This window comes from Hirsutella rhossiliensis, assembly GCF_020360975.1.
Source record: "Hirsutella rhossiliensis strain HR02 chromosome Unknown scaffold00010, whole genome shotgun sequence".
In the NCBI taxonomy this organism is placed as follows: domain Eukaryota; kingdom Fungi; phylum Ascomycota; class Sordariomycetes; order Hypocreales; family Ophiocordycipitaceae; genus Hirsutella; species Hirsutella rhossiliensis.
This window is the reverse complement of record NW_025408676.1, coordinates 2,833,969-2,854,837: the sequence shown is the minus strand read 5'-3', so window position 1 is coordinate 2,854,837 and position 20,869 is coordinate 2,833,969. Positions and strand designations below refer to the sequence as shown.

At 58.3% G+C, this 20,869-nt stretch overlaps 5 protein-coding genes across 5 annotated transcripts; 3 read left to right on the top strand and 2 right to left on the bottom strand.

Moving 5' to 3' along the window:
* Positions 1 to 2,667: 2,667 nt before the first annotated feature.
* On the top strand, positions 2,668 to 7,508 carry HRG_08720 (MIF4G domain-containing protein; the record flags this gene model as incomplete). Its single annotated transcript, XM_044867191.1, has 6 exons — positions 2,668 to 2,821; positions 2,903 to 3,252; positions 3,354 to 4,247; positions 4,299 to 6,926; positions 6,982 to 7,337; positions 7,400 to 7,508. The coding sequence occupies 6 exons, from the start codon at positions 2,668 to 2,670 to the stop codon at positions 7,506 to 7,508; spliced, it is 4,491 nt and encodes a 1,496-aa protein (XP_044718078.1).
* Positions 7,509 to 8,747: 1,239 nt separating this feature from the next.
* Positions 8,748 to 13,398, bottom strand: HRG_08719 (DNA polymerase family B domain-containing protein; the record flags this gene model as incomplete). The annotated part of the gene is made up of 6 exons (XM_044867190.1): positions 8,748 to 10,481; positions 10,532 to 11,823; positions 11,886 to 12,249; positions 12,301 to 12,885; positions 12,942 to 13,045; positions 13,104 to 13,398. 6 exons carry the CDS (start codon positions 13,396 to 13,398, stop codon positions 8,748 to 8,750), a joined length of 4,374 nt encoding a protein of 1,457 aa, XP_044718077.1.
* Positions 13,399 to 15,202: 1,804 nt separating this feature from the next.
* HRG_08718 (uncharacterized protein) lies at positions 15,203 to 15,934 on the top strand (the record flags this gene model as incomplete). The annotated part of the gene is made up of 1 exon (XM_044867189.1): positions 15,203 to 15,934. The coding sequence occupies one exon, from the start codon at positions 15,203 to 15,205 to the stop codon at positions 15,932 to 15,934; it is 732 nt and encodes a 243-aa protein (XP_044718076.1).
* Positions 15,935 to 16,304: 370 nt separating this feature from the next.
* Positions 16,305 to 18,356, bottom strand: HRG_08717 (PPR repeat family domain-containing protein; the record flags this gene model as incomplete). Its single annotated transcript, XM_044867188.1, has 2 exons — positions 16,305 to 17,837; positions 17,898 to 18,356. The coding sequence occupies 2 exons, from the start codon at positions 18,354 to 18,356 to the stop codon at positions 16,305 to 16,307; spliced, it is 1,992 nt and encodes a 663-aa protein (XP_044718075.1).
* A 506-nt stretch (positions 18,357 to 18,862) lies between these two features.
* HRG_08716 (pentatricopeptide repeat protein) lies at positions 18,863 to 19,957 on the top strand (the record flags this gene model as incomplete). Its single annotated transcript, XM_044867187.1, has 4 exons — positions 18,863 to 18,905; positions 18,989 to 19,116; positions 19,180 to 19,653; positions 19,718 to 19,957. The coding sequence occupies 4 exons, from the start codon at positions 18,863 to 18,865 to the stop codon at positions 19,955 to 19,957; spliced, it is 885 nt and encodes a 294-aa protein (XP_044718074.1).
* Between the last annotated feature and the right edge of the window lie 912 nt (positions 19,958 to 20,869).

The window sequence follows — 20,869 nt, the reverse complement described above, 5'->3', positions numbered from 1 at the left end:
GTTATGGGGGCAGAGGGGCCAATGAGGCCGAGGAGGAGCGGAAGGCCTGGCGATCTACAGTACAGGGCTGCATCTGCAAACAAGAGCGATGGAATGGGCATGATGGGCGCCAATGGAATGGATGGTGTTCGGGCGCATCCCTGTCGCTCGGTGACTGTAGGGTATTCTGAAGAAGTGTGCACCGCGTAAGAACCCTAGCGGTACTTTGTAGTTACGTGGGTACGAAGACTCACGTGGATAGAAATACCGGTAGAGCGGTATACACTGTACGTAGGTACGGTTGATGCACGGGGACGACGCATGACGACAACGGCACTTGGGACGAACAGCAGGTGTTTCCCTCTCTCTCTCTCTCACTCTCTCCAAGGGGTGGTGGGATGGGTAGAGTGGGGGGGAGAAGAGGTGTGCCTGCACGGGCTGGCCCGTCAGCCGAACCCCATTTCGCCTCGTTTGATCTGATTGACGAGACATGTCATTCATTCATTCACCCTCGGGAGAGACCCTCGGGAGAGGCGACCCTCGGGAGAGGCGACCCTCGGGGGAGGCGACCCTCGGGAGAGGCATAACAACAACAATAATAATAGTAGTAGCACGTGGGCCACCTTGAATAGCGCGCGCCTCCCTTGGCAACAAAAGAAGGACGAGGTCGAGATGAATGGCGGTGTTTGTCTGGAAACCAGTTTTTTAAAAAATTGGGTTATTTTTCATTTTTGACTGCCTGCCTGAAGCCACCCCTTTTCCCACAGACTCTCCTCTACTGTTTCCGCCGAGAGAGCCAAGTCATCCGTGCACATGGAAAAGGAAAACGTCTGAAAAGAAAAAGAAACGGAAAAGGGGGAACATTGGATGCCACAGCTACAGTACGGAGGGAGTAGAGGAGGCAAGGGAGGCGGGAGCTGGACGGTGGTGCACTAGGAAACGGCGATGAATGGCCCTCTGGAATCAGTGAGTGAGTGGCCTTTGACTTTGGCGGATGCTGCTGGGCAACCCGCTGCACAGTGTCTAGACAGCCTGCATGCTGAACCCCAAAATAGGCTTGCAGGCTTGCCCGGCTTGCTTGGCCTGCTGTACAGGCAGGACATGCCAGCGGGCCTACCTCCAGTACGTACAAAGACGGCGTTTTGCCATTTTTGACAAGGAAAACCTTGAGGCGACGGGTCCGTCACCGGGCCTGAACAGCGTGTGACGGCCGGTGCCTTTTGAGTTGATCAGAGTCCACCGGCTGCCCATGCGTCACTCCAGACTTTGTTCAGCAAAAAAGCCACACCAAAATCGAGGCAGCCTTTGCAGCCCTGATGCTGTGGCAGATTTATCAGCGTCGGTGCTCAGTAAAGGGTTTTTTCCCATCATCGGGCGCGCACGCAAACCGCAAGCGCAATCAAAGCACATTGTTCCTTTCTCCAAGGCGTTTGTTCCGACTGTGTGTTTCATGGCCGAGCCTCTCCGAAGCGAGCCGTGCCAAGCGCGACAGAGAGCTCAGCTATCCCCAGGTACCTTGCTCAGGTAGGGGGTACCTAGAATCTACAGTACGCGCCACGCTCTGCGCACTCGCAAGGTCATCATATCCTCCTGTAACATGTGGTTCTGCACCGACTAGGTAGCTGCCCTGCCGCCTTTGCCTTCGTCTTTGCTTTCGTCCTTGCGGACCAGGCGACCAGGCAATCGTCTTCAACGTCCTCGTCTTTGGCCAGTTTTGTTTTATTTAATTCTCAGACTGCCTGGGGAACTTGGAGCGCTATCTAGCAAGGTACCTGCAGCCACTAAACCAAGCTTTCGCACTAGGTAAGTAGCCCCAAGTACCGCCACACCAGTCCCGGGCTGGTAGATGGACAAAAAGGAACCTGATGAGGAAAAGGTATCCTTGGATCAGTAAGATCCTGCTCGGCGACACTGCCTTGCCAGCGCCACATGTACCCAGAAGTACCTCTGATATCCCTTTCTCGCTTCGTTGTATCCAGTACACAGGAAATCCAAGAAATCTGCGTGCGGAAAAGGTGCCCAGTACCTCCTCGCTGGCCCATCCATCCATCCCATGCGCCCCCAGGCCGCGCCCCCCGGCCCTTCCCCTTCGCCCACCCGCCCATGGTGGTATTAATTCTGCTGCCCAAAATTTTCCTGCTCACTTCCTCCCAAACCCTCACCAACCAACCTCAAAAAAGTCAGCGCCACTGGTCCGGTGGTTTTTTCTTTGCCCCTTCACCAGGCCCCTTCTCCCCTCTCATCGGCATTGGATTTTTCTTCTGTTGCACATCAGCTTCAGAAGACTTTTCCTCGTCAAGCCCGTCTTCTCTTCGGGCCCTGTGTCGCATCGGACGCTTCGTGCTCGTCTTTGGCACCCTCACCCACCGACCGATCGCTTGCCCTCGACCGGCCTCTCCTTCCCAGCAACGTCGTTCCTTTGGCCAGCCCGCATCTTAAATCGGACGAGCCATCATCGACAAGACGTCTCTGTTGTCGCGTCTCTCAAGCGAAGAAGAAAAGGAGATAAAGAGAGTGTGAGACAGCATCATTGCTGGCTGTCCTTTTTTTTTCGCCTCCAAAGAAGCGATAACCCCCCCTCCCCCTTGGTCGGCCATACTCGTCGACCCAACCGCCATCCTCGCCCGCCCGTCGCCTTTCGCCTCATCGCCGCCGCCGCCCATTACCATCGCGAACGCTTACCTCCATATGACGTCGCCTGCGAACCGGCAGCACCCCATCCCGGCGACCACCACCTCCGCGACCACGGCTGCTTCTTATGCCTCCGCTGCAGGTGCGCCAAAGAAGCCCGCCCAGGCGCCCCTAGTCGCAATCAACTCCCAGCCCCCCGTCGTGGCTGGCGGTGCTTCTGCTCCTCCTTCGCAGAATGCCAAAGGCGCTTCGCCATCTCCTGTGAACGGCAAGCCAGCCGTCACTCCCGCAGTCCCTGCCGTCGCCCGCGGCAGCAACGGGTCCGCCTCGGACCACACCAGAAAGAGCTCCGTCACCATGGTCGCCAGCGGCCCCAACAGCTTTGCTGCCAATGGCGGTCCCGTCGGCGGCTCCAAGGCTGGCATCCAGTTCGGCTTTGACTCGCCCGCCATGGCCCACAGCTCGCCCCACGTCGCCGGCTCTGTCCCCATTCCCATCCCGGGCGGTAACCCGCGCGTCACCTCTCCCGCGCATTCCCCCTCTCCCATCCCGCAGCCCTCGGCCAGTGGTGGCCGCCCTCCATCAGGCCTCCAGCAGCCCACGGGCCAGATGACCTTCGGAAGCTTGAGTAGCGATGGCGAGGTAAGTTTCCTGTCCGCCTTGAAGGCAAAATCTAGCTTTCCACCCCCGACTCCCCGCGTCTCCCTCCTCTGTGACAAGCGCTTACCTGTTGCTGCCTACAGCGCCACATGAGGCAGGGCTCGATTCCTTCGAATCCCAATGTCGCGGCGTCACAGCCCGGCGCCCACTTTCGACGCGAATCCGGCCACTCGGTCCAGAGCGACAACCCTGGTGCCCCCAACAGAGGCAACTATCCTCCCCAGGGCGGCCGTGGTCGTGGCGGCTTCAACCCGCACGGAAATTCGTACAGCAACCAGATGGGATACCCCCCGAACAACCAGTTTCGAAACGGCCCTGGCCAGGGACGCGGCATGCCCCCGTCGTTCCAGCCTCAGCCTCGAAGCATGCCCTACCCCAACTCTCCGCAGCCGAGCCGAAGCCCCGCCCTCGTCCCGTCGATGCCAAACACACCCAACATGGCTCAGGCAAACATGCAGCCCAACATGGCCATGCAGACGCCGCCGCAATACCACTACCCGCCGCCCATGGCTCCTCAACATCAAGTACATCCCCCCTTCCCCGTCGCCTCCTTCAGCAAAATGCCCGTTAGACCCCATAAGAAGAGCAAGGGACGTCGCGAGCACGACAGGCCTGTCCAGTCGAGACGCCCGTCGGAATCTGCGCGCGAGCTACATGGCAGCGACTTCCGCCACCTCTCACGCCGTTGCTTAGAACGTGCGGATCAGACGTGGCGTGAGCATGACATGGACAGCAGGCGTGCCGGTTCTAACGGCTCCTCGAGGCCCTTGTTGCCGCAGGATCCTTACCCCGTCCTCGCTCCACCCAGACAGACCCCTACTTCTCTTGACCTGTCTCCGGAAAACGGAGGGTTCGAACTATGGCTGACTATGAGAAATCAGAACTTTGGGTATCCCCCGCAGCAGATGGACCAATTCGGCCGCCCCATGCCCATGCCCTATGGCTACAACAACATGCCCTACATGGGCCCCTCGCAGGCTAACACCACAGGCTACGGTCAGCAATATGCCCCGCCTCCCTACCACCAGCAAGGTCACAGCATGTCCCGGAGCCCTTCCCAGCCGGAGCGGCCTTCGAGCGCCAACCATCAGAGCCAGCCTGTCATCGTCTCCTCCACCCCCCAGCCTCAGAGTGCGCAGCCCAACCCGGCAGCCAAGAACTTCATCAAGCCTGGCAGGAAAAGTGCCGCGATTCAAATCAAGAACGCGGCCGGCGAGGTTGTCGACACCTCGTCGTTCAAGCAGCCCGCTTCCCCCGCGCCTAGCGTCCAGCAGTCCAAGACGCCTCCCGTCGTGTCTTCTACTCCCACGCCCCCCCCCAAGCCTTCGACTCCGGCCCATGTGCGAACGGAAAGCCAGGCGACGCCAAAGACTGCCAAGGAGATCCAGGACGAGCTCAAGGAGAAGATCAAGCAGGCAACTCAGGCAAACCAGGCCTCTGCCGAAGACAAACCGAAGGAGGAAAAGCCCGCGCCTTCCAAGGAGCAACTGTCGACTGGTGACGCGGCAGCATCCGGCGCCAAGCCCAACTCTGATGGGGACGAACCCGCTGCCGCACCCGAGCCTACGGTAGACAGTGCTGCGGCTAGCGTCAAACCCGATGAGACCAAGACGGAGAAGGAAGTCGAGTCTGCCGAGGCCTCCAAGAGTGATGAGCCTGAAGAGGACGAGATGGAGCGAGCCATCCGCGAAATGGAAGAGGCTGATGCCAGGCGTGAAAAGCAAGAAGAGGAGCATCGCCAGCGACGAGAGCTCGAGAAGGCTGCCGCCAAGAAGAAGGAAGAGGAAGACCGCAAGACCAAGGCCGCAGATGATGACCGCAAGCTTCGAGAGCAGGAGCGTGAAATGGAGCGCCTGGAAGAGGAAAAGGAGAAGAGGCAGAAGGACGCCGAGGCGTCCGGGAAGGTTCTGTCTGTCGCCGACGCTCTCGCTCAACTGCGATCCAACAAGGCGCCTGAGCCGGGCTTGGAAGCTGTCGCGGACAAGCTGGCCGACCTGAAGATTGAGGGCGGCGAGAAGCAGCCGTCGCCCGCGGATGTTGGCGGTCAAAAACCCACCACGGCGGAGAAGCGCGGTTCGAAGCCAGCTGCTCTGAACCTCGCGCCGCTCATCACGAAGCCTGTTGAGCCCGCACAGCCAAGCGCGGCACTTCAGTCACTCAAGTCGGCGCGTTTCCTTCAGGTCATGGACCAGGACATCTATCCCGCGGGCATTCACTCTCCCAACCCGGCCCTGAACGCCGCCGTCACCAAGAAGGGCAAGACCTTCAAGTACGACGCCAACTTCCTGCTCCAGTTCCAGAAGCTTTTCACCGAACAGCCATCGCTCGAGTTCCACCAGCAGGTCAAGTCTCTGATCGGCGACGGGGATGGCAGCCGCTCCGCCCGTGCCCAGACCCCAGGCTCGGCCAGGCAGGGCTCTCGCGGTGGTAGCTCCGGCTTTGCCATGGGCGCTTTCAACGCGCCACCTGGACGAACTCTTCCGCCTGGGACGACGTCGATGGAGCGCATGGCAATGGCTAGCGGCACCATGCCGCGACCTTCGGTTAACTCAATTGGCTCCTTTCAGCGCCCGGGTGCCCCCTTCCCTTCATCAACGCCCATGTCGCGTACTTCGTCGCAGTCCAACATGCGCAACATGCCCAACTCTCCTCGCCAGTCTAATCGCTCTACTCGGGGAAGTCGACGCAACGACTTCGGCGGCGGCCCCAAAGAAGCGCAGGCTGCTAAAACCATGCCTCTGACCGCTGGCCAAGAAATCAAGCCCATCGCGGTATCTTCTGGTGGCTGGAAGCCAATCAGTGTCGGCAGAGGCGCGCAGCCCGGCGCTACTGCCACTGGCTACCTTGATCCTGAAATGGTTCAGAGAAAGGTCAAGGCCGCACTGAACAAGATGACACCCGAGAAGTTTGACCGGATTGCGGACCAGATCCTCGAGATTGCATCGCAGTCCAAGGACGAATCCGACGGCCGGACACTGCGCCAGGTTATTCAGCTCACCTTTGAGAAGGCAACTGACGAGGCCCACTGGGCTTCCATGTATGCCAAGTTCTGCAAGCGCATGCTGGAGACGATGAGTCCCGATGTCCGCGACGAGCGCATCAAGGACAAGACCGGAAACGTCGTCAGCGGTGGCAATCTGTTCCGCAAGTATCTCCTCAACAGATGTCAGGAGGAGTTTGAGCGTGGTTGGACCACCAATCTACCCGATCCCAAGGAGGCCGAGGAGAGTGCCGACAAGAAGCCCGGCGAGGCGGTCATGCTGTCCGACGAGTACTACGCGGCTGCGGCTGCGAAGCGGCGAGGACTCGGTCTTGTCCAATTCATTGGTGAGCTGTACAAGCTCGGCATGCTCACGGAGCGCATCATGCACGAGTGTGTGCACAAGCTCGTCGACTACAAGGGTATTCCCGACGAGGCCGAGATTGAGTCGCTCTGCAAGCTTCTCAGGACGATCGGGGCCAATCTTGACCAAACCGAGAAGGGTCGCCCGATGATGGACGCCTACTTCCAGCGGATCCAAAACATGGCTGACCTCCCCGAACTGCAAAGCCGAATGCAGTTTATGCTCATGGATGTATTGGATCTGCGGAGAGGAAACTGGGTCTCCAAGGAGGCGAACAAGGGGCCCAAGACTTTGGACGAAGTCCGCGCAGAGGTAAGCAACTACGACAGCCCCGACTGTTTCCGTGTTCTGACTTGTTTTCCTGCAGGCCGAAGCGGCTCAGGCAGCCAAGGCTCAAGAGGCCGCGAGGAACAGCCAGAGAGGCGGCGGCGGTCGACCGCAGGTCGGACGAGGAGACGCTCGCAACTTCTCGGCCGGCTACGCCCAGCAGACGAGTAACCACGTTGGCGCAGACGATCTGAGGCGCCTGAAGGGCTCTGCGAGCAGGACGTCGAGCCAGAATGTCACCCTCGGCCCCACGTCGATGTTCTCGTCTCGCAGCAATAGCGGACGGCGTCTTGGGCCTGGAGGATCCCTGGGGCGCCCCGGCGAAGACTCTGGCCTCTCTTCTCGCACTGGCACGCCGCCGACTCGAGATAGCAACACAAACTCGAACGCATTTAGGTAAGTTGCCTCGACGTTGGGAAACGGTCTAGCCGCACCACGTCGCTAATCCACCTCGACAGTTTGCTGGCGAACATGGAAACGGAGCATCCAGCCTCCCCCCCGTCTGCCGGACCCTCTCCCTCTATGTCCAAGGTTGTGCCCGATGGCGACAAGAAGGGAGGCGAGTGAGCCACCTTTAATTTTCAGCGTCTTGCATTCCGGATGATAGACTCGGTGGGGCAGTGTTTTCATTTCCTTTGCTTGCTTTTACAGGCTTCGTGCGACGTATCCCAGAAAAGTTGCACACGCATTTTGACCCGACGATACCTCGCCGATAGATTAGTTTGATGAGGCAAACAGGGAGAGACGGCCTCTCGTCAGATGGGAAAACTCTCGGATCAGGGATCTCTTTCTCCAGTGTGTTCATTTATTCATTCGGCTATTGATGCATCCCTTGGCACGATGCTGCATTCTCCTCTGGTCGATGTGATGGAGGGACCACGACTGGTCATGGCCCCCTATTTCTCCCGCCAACCCGCGATGGGCCGGAAGCGAGACTGTTGAGGAGGAGAGGTGCCGTATTTTGCCCTGTCGAGATTCCAGAGGTTGCCGGGAGGGCCCACGAGGAGTGGAGGGAGGAGGGAGGAGGGAGGAGACGAGAAATTGGAGAAGTTGCGGGGAAAAGTCGAAGGAGACAGAGGGGGTGGTTCTGAGGTGGACGATTCTCCCCCGGGAGTCGATCACATCGAGCAATATGACACTGATGGTTAGAGTCGTGGCTCGTCCGCTCTCGATGCCCCTTCCCAGGAGGTGTCTTTGAAGCAGGACGTTAAGAAAAAGGGGAGGACGGCTCGCTCGCCCACGGTGCTTCTGTGCCCCCGTCTCGGCTGCTGGCTTGTGTGAATTGGGTCATGAGTGAGGGCCGATTTTGCGCAGACGAGGTGTTTGCTGTTCTTGTTGTACATCATCTTAATACTTCAAGGGAACAATGGTCATGGGGCCCGTTGAAATCAGTCGGCGCAAGTACGTGCTTGTCGAATTCCCTTCCCGGCGCAAGACGGCGGCGATGCTGCAATATCGACACGCCTTGTCCCACGGGCAGATGGACGTGCGTCTTTTTATGCATAAAGCACACGCCCTATCATGGGACGTGGACCCTCGCAAACGGACCGTGCTTGTGGACATATCGCGAGAGGAAGAGCAGATTCTGCCGTAAATAAGCATTATAGACTCAACTAACCCATCGCTTGCCTCATCGGCCCTCGCCCGTCCACACATTTCCTGGGTTTGGGTGCAAGTAAGGACGCGCGAAGAAGACATGTACATATGCAACGCCATGCAAAACCTAATCAACGGCCAACAGGCAAACAAACGCCGGGTTGCGCCTTGATCCAGCCCCCCTCGGCATTATTCAGAACGACAAACGCTTCAACTGGCAGCAAACATCTTGTTGAACCCGAGCTTCGCAAACAGCGTATCCATGGCCACCCACTGCCTCCCGCATTTGTCCAAATACTTGTCGACAACGCCCTTGGCAGTCCCGAAGCGAACGCGATTATGCTCCGCCAGCGCCAGGATCTTCTCGCGATGTTCCCTCGACAATTCGCCGTCGGCGTTGTCGGCCCTGCTGCGCGCCTTGTCGACATCCCAAAGGCTGGCGAAGTAGAGGAGCTGGTTGTAGATGGCCTTTTCGGTGTACTCGTAGCGCATGCGCCCCAGACAGTCACGCGCGAGGCCCTTGGGACCGAGACAGCGGGTGCCATAGACACTCATTTGGCGGGTTCGGTTGCCACACTGCGCGTCGTCGCAGATGAGCCAGCCTTCATAGTAGAGGGCTGTTTGGGTGCGGATCGCGTGCTCGACTTGGGCCACGACGGACAGGGAAGGGATGACGGTCCTGCAGCCGGCGCACAGAACGCCCGAGGCAGAGACGCGGTCGGGCGAGGCGGCGAGGCCCTCAAACGTTGAACTGGCCTTGCACTTTCGACACTGCAGGAAGAGCCTGGCGCAGTCGCTGAAGCGAACATCGTCTGGGATCTGAGATTCGAGTGGGTGGATCTCCATGTCGTTGCTCGAGCCATCCTGCTGTGTCTGGTGCGAGGTGTGCCGCCGGATGGACAGTCCTAGCTGCTCAGCGAGCTGTGACGTGGACGTGCCGGCAATGTTGGCACAAAGACGCTCGACAGGGGGAAATATTTGTTTCCCAATGTACCATTCGACATCCGGCTGCAGGCTGGCGTCGGTCTTGAGGTCCGACGGAGCGTAGGCTCTCTTTGGCGCGGGCTCGGAACTCTTGTTGTCGCCAGTGATGATGTAGGAGATGACATCGCCTTTGCGGACCGTCTTGCCCCGGGCGATGTCGCGCAGCGCGACTTGGACCTGAGGCATCGAGTCGGCGTTAGGATATTCCTTTGGCCCCTTGCCGAGCTGCGTATAGATGATGTACTTGGCAGTGGGGATCGTCTGCTCGCGCATCTTGCCGGCAGTTTCGCGAAGATATTCGTGAATGCGCGCAATCGCTACCTCGGTCTCCTCTCCGGACAGGATTTCGTCGAGCAGATGCTTGGAAATCTCCTTGGATAGTGCACAGTACTCTCGTCGTCTCATATCCAGGCCCTTGACCTCCATGTTCTCGATGAACTTGCCGTCTTTCTGAACAAGACTGATGGCGGCATACTTCTTCTTGGCTTGCAGCAAGATGCGTCGAAAGACGGCATCGATGTCAATCTCCAGTAGCTTATACTGGTCGTTGACTGCCTTTTTGAACTCATTGCCGACTTTGAGAGCGTCGGCCACGGTGTTTACGTTGGCGTTGATCATGACAGAGTCGGTGTCACCGTAGATGACTTGGAGGGACTTGCTCTCAGCAAGCTCCTTGGTACTGCAGAGGATTTCGCGACCCTTGTAGGTGGTCAAGACGGCCAATTGCCGAGCGTAAAACCGGGACTTGGTGTATCCCAGGCAGCCGTACATGGAGTTGGCGGTAAGCTTCAAGGCCAGCTGCTTGATGTCCCAGGTTGCAAGCTTCTCTGGAGTGGCGGTCCTGTCTTTCATGAGGGACTTTACTTGGCGACGGCGGCTGACAAGAGTAGCGATGAGCTTGGGCAGGATTCCCTGATCTTGGCTCGTCCGCGCCATCGGAACAGCGTCTTCGTCCTCGGTCTAGACTACGTCAGTATTTGTCGCAAAAAGTGGGATGGACAAGACCCTACCGATGCAGTTCTGTCGACAGTCGTGAAGCAGATGTTGAACTCTTGGATAATGGACGGATACAGAGAGTTGAAGTCCATGACGAGGACAAACTTGTCGTAGAGGCCCTTTTGAGGCTCGAAGACAAGACCACCCTTGTACTTGTCCTTCTTCTTCCCCTCCACTCCCTCTTCTTCTTGCTTCTCATCTTCGGGCTTCTGGCGGCCGCGAAAGGTTTGCTTGTCAGGGCATATGTACTTGCTGCGGTGAAACTCGTGCAGGAGAATGAACTCGTTTCGTTCGGCGCGGGTACCAGTTAGGGTGCGGGCCCAAGAGTTTCCAGCCAGGTTAGTGAGGACCTTGGTGAGCGAGAGCAGCTGAACACCGAGGGCCAGCGCGGTAATGTAATGAGTGTCGGCTTCCACGTGGGCGATGTAGTCCATCAGGCCCTGCTTCTGCTTGGCCCACGTGTTCAGCGCAACGTCGTTGTCGATGTCTCGCCGGCGGTTATCTCCTGAAAGATAGAGACTGCACATCTCGGTCAGGCTCCAAGATTGGCACTTGTACATTGCCGACTTTCCAGCGTCGTTTGCGATGTCGCATAGCAGTCGGCCAGCCATGACCTGGCGCTCGGCAAAGACATTGCTACCCGCCTTGCCGAGAGATGGCGGCCACTGCGTGCGCCGGAACCGCCCGAGCCTGGACCACTGGTGAGTCTTCTTCTCGTACAGGCGATTCAGCAAGATGCTGTAGTCCACGCCCTCGAGTTGGTGCCCAAGGATGACGTCGGGATCAGCCACGTCTATCTGAGCCAAGAAGAAGCTCAGAAGGTCAGACTCCTGCTTCTTCAAAGCGATGAGGCCTCTCTTTCTCTTCATAGCTAGTTGCTCGAAACCCAACGGAAAGCCCTGGCCGTGCGGGCGGATAACAGTGAAAGTCCGGCACGCCATCTCTTCCACCGGTGTTGTGTCACTGAGCTGTACCTTGTCGTATATTCTTGCGCTGATGGCGACAATTTCCTGCTTGTTCTCTTGTGCATTGAAGGCGGTTCTGAGCGCAACGCTCATCAGAGTCAGGGGGGGACAGTCGAGGTTGTCAGTCTCGCTCGCCGTCGAAACCATATCGGGGTGCTCGGCAAGGACCTCGAGCTTGCAATGTGAGGCGTTCTTGATTGCGCCAAAGTCGGCGTCTTGAATCTTGAGCCAGCAGGGGCCCATGATGTTTTTCCACAGGACAAATTGCTCGAAGAGAGCAGTGTTGGTGCCGAAGACGTGAGAAAACGTTTCGCCCTTGGCATTCATGTCAATTTGCGGTTCTACGACGCGGTCAGCATCTCGGATCGGGAGGAGTCGCAGGGCAAGGCAGGCTCGAACTGACTTGTGTACGGGTAGAGAAGCTTTAGGTACTCGGCCTCCTGAGGTACGTCTGGAAGCTCGAAAGCATACTTGCGGAAGCATTTCTTGATCTTGTAGATGCCAACATTCATCTTGGTCATCATGTCGTCCACTTCGCCGTACACATCTGTCATTTCTACTTCCTCGCCGGATTCCTCGCCGTCGTGAACGCGTCGTGGGCGGGGCAGGAAGTAGAGCTTCCTGAGGATATTGTCAACCTTGACAAAGCAACTGACGTAAGACTTGAGCTTCTTGTCCAAGACTTTGCCGAACAGACAGAGGCTCCCGTTGATCTCGACATAGTCTGTCCAGAAAAAGTTGAGGCTGCCGTCGGCCTCGACAGCGTCCTTGGGGTCCATCTTGCCGATTCCCCTGGATTCCGCAAGAGGGCTGCTTACAACGTTGAGCCTTTCGGTGAGGTCGTTCCAAGATGCCGGGTCAATGGCATTTTCCGGGGCAGGCTTTGGAGGTGACGAGCTGGCTGGTGAGGGATATGGATCGGGCTTCGCCACTTTTTGGACGGGCCGAGATCCGGCTATGTTGACACTCGAGGTCTTGGCCGTGCCAGCGTGAGCGATTTCCATCATGTCGTCGTCGTCGTCGTCCTGCGGTTCCTGCGGCTTCTGCGACTCCTGCTTCATTTGAGCTTTTCGTTGGGCGACCTTGGCCGCAGGAGATGATGGTGCGGGGTCGCTCATGAAGGCATCATTGGTGCACAAGGGCTCGTCGTCGACCATGGGCTGCAAGAAGCCGTCGTCGCTGTCCCGATTGGAGGGGGCTGGCGGGGACGAAGAGCGAGTGTCGACGCGCTTTTGCCTCTTGTGCATGGGCTCCGGGGCAGGCGACAGGGCTCTCGACTTGCGCGGCTGGCCAGGCCCCTCGGGCTTGGATCGTTTCGGGGCCGGAGCGGGGGAATGAGGGTTGCAGTCAACCTCGTCGAGGAGGCCCGCCATAAAGTCGGACTCGGCCTTTGTCTTGACGACCTAAGCCTAGGTGTTAGCTGGCTAGCTGCTTGCTCGATCAAGATGCATCGACTCACCTTGGGCTTTGGCTGGGACTTGGCAGCACCCTTTGTGAAGTACTCGCTGATGTTGCGGTCATTGGCAGCACGCCTGGCCTGTTCTTCCTTACGGCTCTCCTGGGCTGGTCAAGGCATGAGAGAGTGACGGAGGCGATTGGCAGGGGTTGTGGGGTGGCGTACCTGCTTTGCTTGGCCTGCCTCGTGCGGGCAAGTCATCGGCCTCACTGTCCGAGTCGTACTGGTGGACTCGATCCCATTCCTCGCGGCCGTCGTCGGCGTAGCCCTCGCCATTGTCGTCGACTACAAAGTCGTCTTGGTTGAGGCGGGTGCGGACAATCTTCTTGTAGTTGTCCTCGTCGACCTCGTCGTAGAGATTGTGCGCCTCGTCGACGCGGTAGTTGTCAAAGGTCTTTTTGCCCGACTGGCGAAGAGCCTGGAGCTCGGCCATCTTGGCCCGGCGGTTGATCTTGGACATGGCGGGCTGACGATGGGAGAGCCACGAACATGAAGAGAGCTCTGCATGCGCGTGTGCAGGTATGAGGAGGAGCAGTCGTGGTGGAGGAAGAGAGGGCGGCCGTGCAGGGAGTCAGTCGCGCAAAGGTACCCCACGAAACCTCTTAATGTCGCGTCGCGTCTTTGCGTTGCGCGCTTGCCGATTTACGCGCTGCGCAATTCGCCAGGCACTTCAGAAGGAAGGTCTTGATTGGCCCAGGCTGCAGGCCCACCAAGTCTGTATCTGGCCAATGATACCTAAGGTAGGTAGCACGCACGTATCCGTACCGAGTACAGTGCTGTGCAGTGCTGTACAGTACATGGCTCTACCTTTCTTTGCCGGGGCGCTGCCTTGCGCTCGATCAACTTCGATTAATTACCTAATAAATGCTCGCGCGGCTGCTGCCTCTGCCTACCGTGCCTTTGGCCAAAAGGACGTTTGCTTGAACAAGGGTCCAGGTTGTTGTCGCAAGATGGAAAGGGAAGTGACACGCCAGTGCCTGCACTGTCTCACTCGCACAGTACCCTGGCACTTGGGTACTCCCTACTACCACAAGGAATAATAGGACTGTAACTGTACCATCATGACAAGGCCATTGCTATACTTGCTCCTCCTTCTTCATTCCCGGCCTGGGTAGGAAAGGAAAGTAAATCCAGTCCTTTCAGATCCTCTTCCTCTCTCTCTCTCTCTCTCTCTCTCTTTTCCTTCCCTTTCCCCCTCTCCTTTCCCCTTCCTCTTCCTTCTCCGCCTCAGCCTCAACTTCAGACAAACAATCGCCCTCTGTCGTCGAGCTCTGGCTTCTGCTCTCCTGGGAATCGCCATAAGCCCGTCCCGCTCTCAGCATGTTGTTCGGCAAAGCACGCGCCAAGCCAAAGCCGCTCGAGCCAATGTCCTCTGACAATGCCCGCGTTACCAGCTAGCGGCTGTGGAAGACGCGATCCCGCGTCCCCTCGAGCACCAGCCGAGGTGGCCAAGATGGCTCTGCGAAACCTCGGGGCCGGCGCTGGTTCTCCACCATCCGCCTCCCAAGGCATGGACATCATGTCAAGGACGACGAGTCCGACCATTTCTCGCGTCCCTGCAACCAAGAAAGCTCGGGTCATCATGCTTCCCCAGCCCAGACGTCCTGTGCGTTGCCTTTGCCTTACTCTTCGTCTCACCCGATGGCTGACATGTATCGGCTCTAGGTCACCTCGTTGCCCAGCGTCGCAGGAGCCTGACCGATGCCTTTCACACAGCCAGGGCCAGATGCTCTCGTGACAAGTTCTCGGACAGTGACAGCAGGATTGAGTCAACTTGTGCCACCAGATCAAGGCCGTCTTCGAGCACGGCCGAGCTCCTCATGTCGAGCTCCAGATATGTGGCCGATCCTCCCCCCCAGCTGGACGTTTTGTCCGAACTGCCCACGGATGGGCTCCATAGGTCTTCCACCTTTCGGGCTTGCCTTGAGAAGGCCGTCGACGACATCAACGACAAGTATGGCAACTCTGCACCAACACGTCTTCCGGACAGCCAAATCGGCGGAAGCAGCGATGACGATATGGAAACCAGCACCCACTCTATCTCACACCATGCTCGAATCAATTTTCAACCTCGATATCGGCTCCCCAAGCTTGTACAAATCCCGCCAGTTCGCTCCCAGCCCGCAGCAAGCGAGCTCAAGCAAGCCCAGCCTCGTTTGTCCAGCGATGCTAGACGTCCGGGTCGAGCCCGCGATGGGAGCCCATTCCCCGACCACCATGACCCTGAAACACTTGACCAAACATCCAGGCCGACAGATTCTTCAATGGAAGCATTTGTCGGCGAGCAGACGCATTGTTATCAGAAAAGTAACTACACCCATTCCAAGACATCGTCTAGCTCAAGGCTATCGTCGAGCCTGTCGTCTGCTACTTCAGAAAAGGATTGCTCTGGGGCAAACGAGAACGCAGCACCCAACTTGAGAAGAATTGCGCGCCGACTCGAGGACCACGGCGCGACCTCCGTCGGTGCTCCGTCTCCTCTCCCTTGCATCGTCGACGCCATCCCCGGCACGTTTCCTCAGGATATGGACGGCCAAGCGCCGGTTCCAGCGTCCCGCATCGATAAGACTAACGGCTCTCCGCAAAAAATTGTCCCGCCCAAAGTTGAGGCTGAGGTTGTCGCGCTGAAGCGAGTCAACAGCACTACGGAGAGCTCGGAGGCTTACTCGGAGGCCGAACTAGCCCCCTTGCACAGGCCCAAGACGTACGACGACAAGCACACCGCCGCCGCGTCCCAGCAACGAGCCCCTTCGGTCTCTGAGCTCGTGAGCAAATTTCGGCGCATGGAGTCGCCACCAAGCAATCTTCGGGCGAGCATTGCGGGCAACGCGGATTTCCACGCTGCGTCGACTAAGGCTGGGACGTTTGGCACTTGTCGCAGTCGCTTCTCTGACGATTCCGAGGACACGTCGGCCCTGGCTTCCAATGCTGAAGACGCTGAACCTCATTCTGCCCTCGACATGCCCAGCCAGGATTGCATCGTGGCAGGCACATGATACTCTGTCAGTCGCTTACTGCCGCAAGGGAACCTGAGCAACATGTGTAGTTGGCAGAACTTGAGAGGTCTTCATGGCGGGTTATTATTATCGCAAAACATGATTATTGCGCAGGATAAACCAAGTCTAATGCGGAAATGGTTGTACGGTTTTTGCTTAGCTCCGGCTTTGCCATGTTGATGGAGGCGACGCAATGGAAACAAATCTATCTGCTCGCCCATCCATGCTCGAATTTCCCAAGCCCCAACGCCATTCATTGAGGATGCAAATAGCGACAGATGTCTTGTATCATGTTCAACGTCTCCGTTCATGATTACTCGTCTATAATCAACATTGGCATAGTAAATCCTTCCTTTTCTTACACCTTCGATCACATATAGGCGTCAAGCGGACTTCTGTGGAAGCGTTTTGCCACGGTATCGCGGACCTTGCTCGACGGGACGCGCGGTGGAAACTTTGTCGTGTCCCAGACAAAGTCCCCTCCTAGTCTAGAACCCATCTTTTCGAGTTCCTCGCCGGCGGAACGGAGATTGGGCTCCACCGTTTCGCGGGCAGAGTAAAAGGCCTGGATGCCACGGTTGATCCTGGCGCCTTCCTTGCGCAGTTGCACCAGGTAGCTCTCCTTAAGCATGCCCTCGTTGATGACCTTGTTTGCGGCACTGAACATGAGCCGGCCCAGGGCAATGACCTCGCGCTTGCTGTTGTACAAATTGGCCTTGGCCTTGTCGTCGTCGTCGGGGGCGTTTGTGTGCTCGAAGTAGTGGTAGTAGGCTTTCCTATACGGCCCCCAGAGCTGGGTTAGGGCTCCGTTGATCTGGACGCCGTACGCGCGCTTTGCGCTCACTTCCTGGCCTTTCTGGGCCATGGCGCGGAATTGATAGTGGCTGACGAGGGCGACACGCAGGTAGAGACGGAGGGTATGCAGGTCGGGGACATCGAAGCGCTTCAGCATCGATCGGAGGATCTTGCTCGAGTTCTCGACGGCGTTGCGATTGATGTTATCGCGGACACAAGTCTCCATGGCGACGCGGTATGGCCTGGCGTCGGCGAGCTTGCTGGGCAGAATGTCGAGAATGTCGGCGGCGTGGGCGCTGGCCTTTGCGACCTTGAGCATCCCGAACATGCGAAGCCAGTTGTCGTGGTCGGGAATGATGCCGTAGTGGCGGACCAAGAGGTTCCAGTATTTGATGCCGATGGTCGTCTGCCTGGAGGACGCCAGCGCGGTGAGCACGAGTGCGAGCGTGTTTTGTCCCGGCACGGCGTAGACGGCCTTGGGGTTGGCAGGTGGGTTGGGGGGTGAGTTGGGCGAATCCGCGAGGGCAATGTCGCGCATTCCGGGGTCCTTGAACGGGTCCAAGGCGAGAGGTCTCGTCAGGTTGGGGATGTTCATGGCCTGCTGCAAGAGATTGAGCACCTCGCGCTTGTCCTCGCGGTTCGGGGCAAGGAGAAGCAGGCGACCCAGGGAGCACACGAGAGTCTCGTCAATGAGTAGCCGCCCCTGGTTGTACTTTTCCATGACCTCGGCCCATAGGGCCTTGGCGCGGTCAATCGTCTTTTGCAAGTTGGCTTCCTGCTGCTCCGGCGGCAGTTCCTTGATGCCCATCAGGCAGTGGTAGCGAAGCGCGTTGAAGAGGATGGTGTAGGTAAAAGACGTCGGGGCGCGCGTTGAGTCGTTGACGGTGTTTGCGATGAGGAATAGAGAGTCCATGTCACCGGCCTTGGCGCAGACGTTGAGCACGGCGTTGAGGTGGATCGAGTTGGGCTGCAAGCGACGGTCGTTGAGGAGGACATTGTAGTGCTTGACGGCCTCGGCGACGGCGGCTTTGGGGTGCTGCGAGCCGGCGCACCCGCGAAAGATGATGGTGAATGTCCTCACGTTAGGTAGCTGGCCCCTCTTTTTCATCTATCGCACGCGAGTAAGCTTACAAGACTGCGCGGCACACGGTTCGGAGGGAGGCTGTACGTCGTGGTAGAGCTTGATGGCACTCTTCAGTTTCTGCTTGTCCAGCTGATAGGCGATGAGGTGGTTCCACGCCACCACCACTTGGCGGTCTCTGCTCGCCGTTTGCGTCAGGAGTAGAGCCTCGTCGAAGCGATCCTTTGCCAGCGTCTGCTCGACGTGGTGGCCAATCTTCCACGGGTCGTCCATGTAAGTGAGGTGCTTCTTGACGATCCGCTGCAGCTTCGCCCTCTCCCTCTTCATTGCAATATCTAACTCTGCCTCGGCATCGGCCGGCTCGGGGTCCAGGGCCTGCGGGGCATCGACGGGCGCGGCGGCAGCAGCTGTGGCATAGTGTCTTGTTGGTTGGCCAAGGGCTGCGAGGGCGCGCGTCGTGATGAGGTCGGCGGCGAGGCTGCCGTGGGCGGCGACCCGGACAGTCCTGCGCAAGCACGCGGCGCAGCTCAGAAAACTCCCGGCCATGCCGAGCCAGTCTTTTCAGAGTCCAACTTTGGAGGAGAGGGATAGAACATGTGGATGAGGGGGGAGGAGGGGGCAGCACATTGAATGGTGGTGACGATGTTTTTTTTTTTTTTTTTGGAAAACTGGGCAAATGCCTACCCGTATCGTATCGAAGCTTTCGCACGTACTCCGTACAGGTACTCGGTACTCTAACTACATCCAACCCGCAGCTTCCCGGGTTGGCGGGCCTGTCGCTGTGGGGCGCACTGCCAGAGTCACAGTGCCTGGAGCAGCAGCACCTAAGTTGGTACTAGTCCTAGTACCTACTGAGGTAGGTAGATTCGGGTAGCCGGTACACGTAGGTACCTCGGAGTCTCAGCCCAAGCTTGGAACCTCGAGGGAGGCGCCGCAGCCAAGCTTCCTCACGGCGGCCCTCTTCCATCTCCCAACTTGGACCCTGCACAACTCTCCCATCCTTACCCAGCAACCAGCGGCGAAACGGGGCCCAGCGAGAGCATCGAATCGTCATGGCGGCCGCCGTCCCCGACTTCCAGAAATTCATCTCCGACGGTGCGATCTCTCGGCTGCCAGCGCTCTCCTGCCGAGCCCCCGACGCCCATTTTGCTGACCAGACACGGTGGTGTGACGTGCAGCCCGCGAGCGCAAGAGAAATGAGGCCCTCGCCAACGCCATCTTCTCCCGCGGCCGCAGACAGAGCGCGCCCTCCAACCTGAAGCACACGCCTGGCGGCTCCTTTGCCAGCCGCGTCGGCATCAACAAGGTGCCTTTTCCTCCTCAAACGGTTTGCGATGCCTGCTCGGCCTGTTAATGCCAACCTCTTGAGCAGCGCCTTTCCTCGGGCAACTGGAGCAGCAGGCAGGCCGGCTCGGGCAATGTCAACGGCGAATGGACCCACGATTTGCACGACTCGCTCAACCACCGCGCCCACGCCCTCGACGCCCGCACCAGCCATCCCGGCCCCAAGCCCGGGCCCAAGAGGGCTGCCGCCTCCCAGCGCAGGTCCAGGCTCGCCTCGGCCGTGGACAGGATGGACGTCGACCAGGTCAACGTCGTCAGGGCCCCCGGTGCTGGCGGCATGGGCATGTCCATCAGGGGACTCGCCGGGCCCTTTGTCGTCATAGGCCAGAACTTTGCGCCCGGCACCACGGCCGCGGACATTGAGAGTGCCGTGACTCCGGTGGGCGGGGAGATGGTGAGCTGCACAATCCTCAAGACGAGCCCCTTTCTCATGGCCGAGATGGTCTTTGTCTCGCGCGAGGGTGGCGAGCGGGTGATTGAGACGTTCAACGACAAGACGGTAAGTTTTCCGCCGTCTCTTCCCCATGTCGACCCTGGCTCTGACGAGTCTGTTTTATCTCCAGGCCGATGGCAGACTCCTCAAGCTGTATCCCAGAATTGGCGGCCATCACTCGTCCCGGGCAAGCCCTCCCAACGGCCCCCGCGCCACCGAGCAAGTTGTCGACGGCACCATGGGCTTCTCGGGAGACAGAGACCTCATGGGCGCCGAAAGCAGGTCCTCCAGCAGCTCCAGCCGCCCACTGTACAGCGATAAGATTGTTGCGCGAGGCCGCCGGGGCAGGGGGTACCAGGGCGGTCGATGAGGCTTTCTTCCATTAGCTTTGCTATTTCTCACATCCTCTCCCCTCCTGGCAAGCCGATCTTGGCCAGTGTGGGAACCGTAGGAGGGACATTCGAGAAATATTTTCTTTATCCATGTATTCTACCCTGACGAGTCGCGATGCTGGCTGCGGAAAAGGACCCGGCGTTTGGAACAGGGCCCACAGCCCCATGGCTTTACACTCCCGAGGGCAGAGGGAGCAAAGAACAGAAATCAGAGACATGACTTGATTAGCACCAGAGCTTCTTACATCCATATAAACACACAGTTCACGCGCCATGCTTTGCAGCGAACACCAACACCCGTCCAGCCCTTTCTGAGAAGCAATCTCCCCGTCACATACTCCGTGGAGATTTTTTTTTAAAATACATGTTATTTGCAGGATTCATACAAAAACAAGTGCGTCGTGTACGGGCTGCTGGGTACAAATAGAAATTTGGCGGGTATGAATAGCAATCCTCTTTCTTGTAAGGGGGACTCATTCTTCTCGCCCCCCCTTCCCGTTCCCATAGACAGTCCCATCGCCCTTGGCCCAGCCTCGTGCGTTGTACATGTGCCAATGTCTTCTTTCCTGGACCTCTGTGACTCGACAGTCAATGGAAGATTGCTGCCTTCTCTCTCCACGAGATCGGACGCGCGTGGCGAGCCAGGCCAGAATCTTCATGGAGGGCGCGCGTGGGCTCGACCGACAAAGTATGAAAATGAAAACCGTTCCTCGACCCTGCCGCCTCCGTTTTTGTCGGCAGCGTCCTCGGCCCTCGACCGATACACGCCGCGACGCACGGATTTCCGTGTCTCCCAACCCAGCCACTGACCCTCCCAGTTCCGTATCCACCGTCCAAATAAATTCAGGAGCCCTCCAACACCACCCACCCCTCCGTTCTCATTGTACTAA